At 52.1% G+C, this 5,217-nt stretch overlaps 1 protein-coding gene across 1 annotated transcript; it reads right to left on the bottom strand.

Moving 5' to 3' along the window:
- Positions 1-583: 583 nt before the first annotated feature.
- Positions 584-5,006, bottom strand: SOWAHC (sosondowah ankyrin repeat domain family member C). The gene has a single exon (XM_015277914.4). The coding sequence runs from the start codon at positions 4,971-4,973 to the stop codon at positions 3,498-3,500; it is 1,476 nt and encodes a 491-aa protein (XP_015133400.2). The 5' UTR covers positions 4,974-5,006; the 3' UTR covers positions 584-3,497.
- Positions 5,007-5,217: the final 211 nt, after the last annotated feature.

The raw sequence follows: 5,217 nt of genomic DNA, 5'->3' as shown, positions 1-5,217 counted from the left end.
CCCAGGCCCTTATTTAGACGCACTTCTCTACAAAAACCTTGTTGTCATTTGCTTTGACACGAGCTATTGGAGAGGAACTGCTAAGGAAAAAAAGTTACTGTCTAGCAAACAACTCTACCATACTTTTTAAGTGTCTTACTCTTCTGTCGTGCAAGACAACATCACAATCTTCACAATAAAGGAAAATCTAAAACAAGAATACAGTCATTAAGGTTAGAAAAGACCAGTGGGATCATCTAGTCCAACCATAAAGTGGTTTTACCATCCAGTATGCAGGCAGTACCTATGTATGTGGCACACAGTATATTCAAGCCTTAACAATTCATGGGCTCTTTTTATTTCAGTAAAACAAAAACCTGCAGATTTTAAGCTCTTAACCACTGAGAAAGACACCCATAAAAAGCAGTATTAATAAAAAGTGACAGGCTCCCAGGCCTCTAAAATATCACAAGCATAAGATACAATAAAAGATACCCAATGTTTACATTGCAGTCTTGCTGCCTTGCACACTATCACAGGAAGCGAATAAACACATTCAGGAAATCCAAGTGTACTACTAAAAAGACACCAGTAAGTGCTCCAGTTTTCTGTACCATACAACTTTATTTCAAATTCACATATTTCTAGGCAATGTATCCAAAAATATTTGACTCAAGAGTACCTTTAGGTTGTAGATATTCTGGAACAGGGCATCAAGCCTTTCCTATCTCCAAACAAAACATAAGTTTCAGCTCATGTTATAAAAAGTAACCGTGTGGAATGTGACAAGTCATAATGTGAAATCAAAGTGCTTTAGTCCCGCAGAGCAGACAGACACTAGTGGTTATCCATCCATTTGTCAATATATCTCTAACATCAACAGTACCAATTTTTTAGGGTTTGGACTTGCTGCAATGGCACTCCACCTTGAGAAAGGCTTTGGACCATTACTGTGAAGTCTCGTTAGCTAACAGTTAGTTACACCATATGAGTTGGCAACGGTTTCACCTCAATACTTCAAATAGAGAGTGAGAATGATGCATCTTTTTTCCATTTTCCAAGTTCCCTTAGTAATTACCAAGTTCTACCATATTACACAAGGTAAAATGATGTTCCAGTTAGTCTTTTAAAACTCAAACTGTGCCATATTCCAAATCCCAAAGCATCAAAGCTCACAAATAATTTCCCCAAACCCCAACAGCTAAGACTCAATACTTTTGTGCAATTTGCTATTCACATGTGAAGAGAAGAACACTTTACTCAACAGATCCTATGAAGAAACATGAAGCAGAAAGTTACTTTAATTAGACTGGGAAGTAGATAGTTGCATGGAACACACTCAATTCAGAACTGCCATGTTGAAGAGAGTTCATGTTGCAAATGTCCAATTGAAGACCTTTTTGCAGAAGCCTAAAAAGCTATTTACCTTCCATAATGAAGGGAGTTTAGGACTTCAGCATTTAATTCTCTCCTCTGTTGCAAACGAACTCTGCAGAATTATGTGCATGATTTTTTTCAGACACTCAATCGTTGTATGAGCTCACAGCCTAAAAAGGAAGGGCTGGGGGAAAATTTCTGGTCCTGTCCAGATGTAAAGACAAAGTGCTTTGCAAGACTGACTATATTCACTGTATTTGTAGCAACCAACCCAAAATGAAGGCACATGAAATCTATATTATAGCTATAAACCATAAATTAAAGCAGAACCTCTGTATAATTTCTAGCCTTTCTGCATGAAATTAATGACCAGCACCTATACAGAGTTTCAATTATTTTTAATGTAGCTATTCCCAGAAATATTTAAATGTTGCCTGCATGCTTACGCAAACACTGACTTTCATTAGGTTTTGACACAAAGCGCAGATACTGGTAATTTATCTGCATGGGAAGTCTGAAACAGATGAATTGCTGCCACTCCCTTCCTCTGTCACTAAAAGCGTAAGCCACCAGCAACAGCCACAGACAGCTGTTACCTTGAAAGTGCACCACTCCCAGCAGCAGTTTCCCCATGAAGTGCTCTAGCAGCTGGGGAAAGCACTCCATCAGTGCCTCAGGTTTGGAATTTACCATGTCGAAGTCTACGTACTTTCTGTTGAAGTTACGTGGTGGGCAGGCACACACATTCCGAGCAAGCCAACTTGAAACACACTTTGACAAATGTTGCATTGAGATTGGCAGTACCTTAACATCTAAGCACAGCTGAACTTCCACCTTGAGCAGCATTCAGGGAACAGACAGCTCATTCTCAACGAGAGCCTCCTAGATTTCACTGGAAATGCTACCACGAAAGCAGAGAAACAAGACTCAAGGTCTCAGAAAGCTTTAGCAGACAGATAGCATGTTCAAAGCCTTGGTTATTATTTCTCCAGAAATGCAAATTTAAAAGAACTCAAACACCACTGCCATCACTCACCTGGAGTATGACATCACACTGCTTTTACTGAGAGGAACAGAGCTTCAGAGTTCCGGTTATTCACTTTGTACCCCTTCTCTGCTCCTTTCCTCCTCCTCCTATTTCTGCAGGAAGTAAATTGAAGGGATTGGCACCCGAGTTTCTAAGCAAACGCAGACCTGTACCTTTTACATTACAGGACCACATTGGAGTTTCATGAAGACTGCATGCAATGGTGTCTGTGCTCTCTTCTAGAACAGAACGACTTTCACATGTAACACATACAGCACAATTTTCTGATTTCAAATGCAGTGAGTTACACAAACAACAGTAACAAGACTTGACCAGACTTAATAAACGGAACTGTGCTAGGTCTGGCACTTGAGAATTCACAGTGATTAACATAAAACTGCTTTGCCTAAGACAAAATAAGATACCAAATACATAAAAAACTCTTCACTTACATTGTATCAGTATCCCAACAGTGACAAGCAAGCTCAGTAGTACCTCAGATAGCAAAGACTTCAGCACATGGCTAACTTTACTCATTGCTTGCAGTGCAACGCTTCTTTTTTTTCCTTACTATTTGCAATGTCAAATCTGGCGATTTTCAACGCATAAAGTCAACACACACTCAAGTCTTTGCTGGACTGAAATTTGGATTCTGACAGAAAACTGTTACATACGATCTCATTTTGGGTACCAACTCTACACCGTGCCGGGTGATATTGCTGTTAACAAGAAACTTAAAGTACACCTGCGTATTACTGAGGTGGTGCTCTTACATAGCAAGTTATGAGCAGTTTATAGTACCGATTGATAATACAAGAGTAGAACATGTGCATTTTCCTTCCCCCCCACTCAACGCACTAATCCTAGGAGGTTTATGAACACACGTTTCTGACCCAGAAGCACCCCAGCGTTTCTTAGCACACCCGCTGCCCCTCATTCCAGCACCAAGGGCCCAGCCGAGGCAGCCACCTCCTCAGCAGCTGCCAGCCACCCAACTGCAGGTTCCAGCAAGGCTCTGGGACCCACCTCCCCCGAGCACACGAGTTCAGACGAGCGCCCGCTTCGACCTACACCCTGGGGCACTCTGGTCCAGGCACCCACCTCCCCCTCGACCCTACCCAAAGATGTTGGACTTCGGCCTGAGCTTGAACGACGTCTTCAGGGATTTCTCCTCGTGCTCATCCTCCTCGGTGTCACCACGAAAGGAGGGCGTGTTGTGGATGATCTGAGTCCTGAAGCGGATCTTATTAAGCCGAGGCTTCATCCGCCCGCTGCCTGAGGCTTTCCTGGCCATCTCCTTAACCTTGCCTGGCACCGCTGCCCCGTCGGCACCCTCGTTTTCCTCCCCGGTGCTGTGATGGTGGTGATGGTGGTGGGAGAGGCGGTAGCTCATGAGGTTGGAGGGCAACACCTTGGAGAGCCTCCAGCGCACGCTCCCGTTGCCGGTGGCCTCTTCCTCCTCTTCCTCTTCCTCGTCCAGGGCTCCCACCAGGCTCCGCATGTCCCCCGAGGTGCCCTGGTGCAGGTATTGGGCAGCCTTACGCCCGCTGTAGTCGCGGATGTCCACGTCGGCGTCGTAGGCGCCCACCAGCAGCTTCACCACCTCGGTGTGGCCGTGCATGGCGGCGATGTGCAGCGCCGTGTGCCCGCCGCTGGTGCGCGCGTTGATGTCTACAGGCAGCTGGTGCCGCTGGGCGAAGTTGACCAGGGTGGCCAGCAGCTCCTGCCGCCCGTGCTTGGCGGCCCAGTGCAGCGCCGTGAAGCCGGTGATGAAGTCCTTTTTACAGAACAGAGCCGGCTCGCAGCTCAGCAGACCCTCCAGCGTCTCCCACCGCCCGTCCGAAGCCGACAGCATCCACGCGTGCTCTAGCGGGTCCAGAGCCACCGAGCCCGTCGTGCTGCCCTCCTCCTCGGCAGAGGACGAGGCCACCGAGGCGCTGTCCGAGTCGCCGCCACCGCCGCGCCCGCGGCCCCCTCCGGGCGGGACGCCGCGCTTCAGCTGGGGAGAGCCTCCCCGCGCCGTCTCCCGCAGGCTCCTGCGGCCGCCCGCCGCCCCGCCGGACCCCTCCGCCGCCTCCTCCGTCGCTATCACCGCCTCCTCGCCGCCGCCGCCGCCGTGCCCGGCCGCCGGTCCTCGCCGGGAGCCCTTCCGCTGCCCTCCGCCCGCCGCCTGGCTCGGCCGGGTCGCCTCTTCCCGCCGCCCCTCGGGCTCCGCGCGGCCGCCGGCATCTCCGCCCGCCGCCGCCTCCCGCTCAGCGTCCGCTCGCGGGGAGGGCGGTGGGCTCGGCCGCTCCGCGCTGCCCTCCGCCGCCGCCGCCGCCTCCGGGCTCACGGCGCCGGCGGCTCCCGGGACGCAGTACCGGCGCCGGAGGCACACGTACTTGGCGCCGGTGTCGGGCTCTTGGCGCACGGTGGCCACGGCGTTGACCAGCTCCTTGAAGCGCTGCCGGGCGGCGGCGCGGCGCTCGGGCTCCGGGGGGCTGAGCCAGCCCCGGAAATGCTCCCGCAGCTCCTCGTGGCGCGCCCGTCCGCCCCGCTCCGCCAGGAACCGCACCACCGTCTCCTGGCCCAGCTCGGCGGGCTCCGCCATCACCGCCGCTTCCCCATCGCGCTGCCGTTGACTGCCGCCCAGGGCGCGGCGCGGCCGCGGCTGCCGCCCGGGCCCCTCCTCCGGGCGGTGCGCGGCCGCGCTCAGAGCCGCGGCGCCGGCGCGCCCTCCTCCGGCCGGGAGGGGCCGGGGCGGCTCAGCGGGGCGGCTCCGCGTCCTCCCGCCTTCCCCGCCGCTCGCTGGGTGCGCGCTGCCCCCGCGCCCGCCCCTCCGCCGAACGGCTCCT

The sequence above is a fragment of the Gallus gallus genome, chromosome 1 (assembly GCF_016699485.2).
Source record: "Gallus gallus isolate bGalGal1 chromosome 1, bGalGal1.mat.broiler.GRCg7b, whole genome shotgun sequence".
Classification (NCBI taxonomy): Eukaryota; Metazoa; Chordata; class Aves; order Galliformes; family Phasianidae; genus Gallus; species Gallus gallus.
The sequence above is the reverse complement of the archived record's forward strand: the minus strand, read 5'-3'. Positions and strand labels throughout refer to the sequence as shown.

Bases quoted from the DNA above. Each gene is read 5' to 3' on its own strand.
- SOWAHC (XM_015277914.4), bottom strand. From the start codon at position 4,973: ATGGCGGAGCCCGCCGAGCTGGGCCAGGAGACGGTGGTGCGGTTCCTG.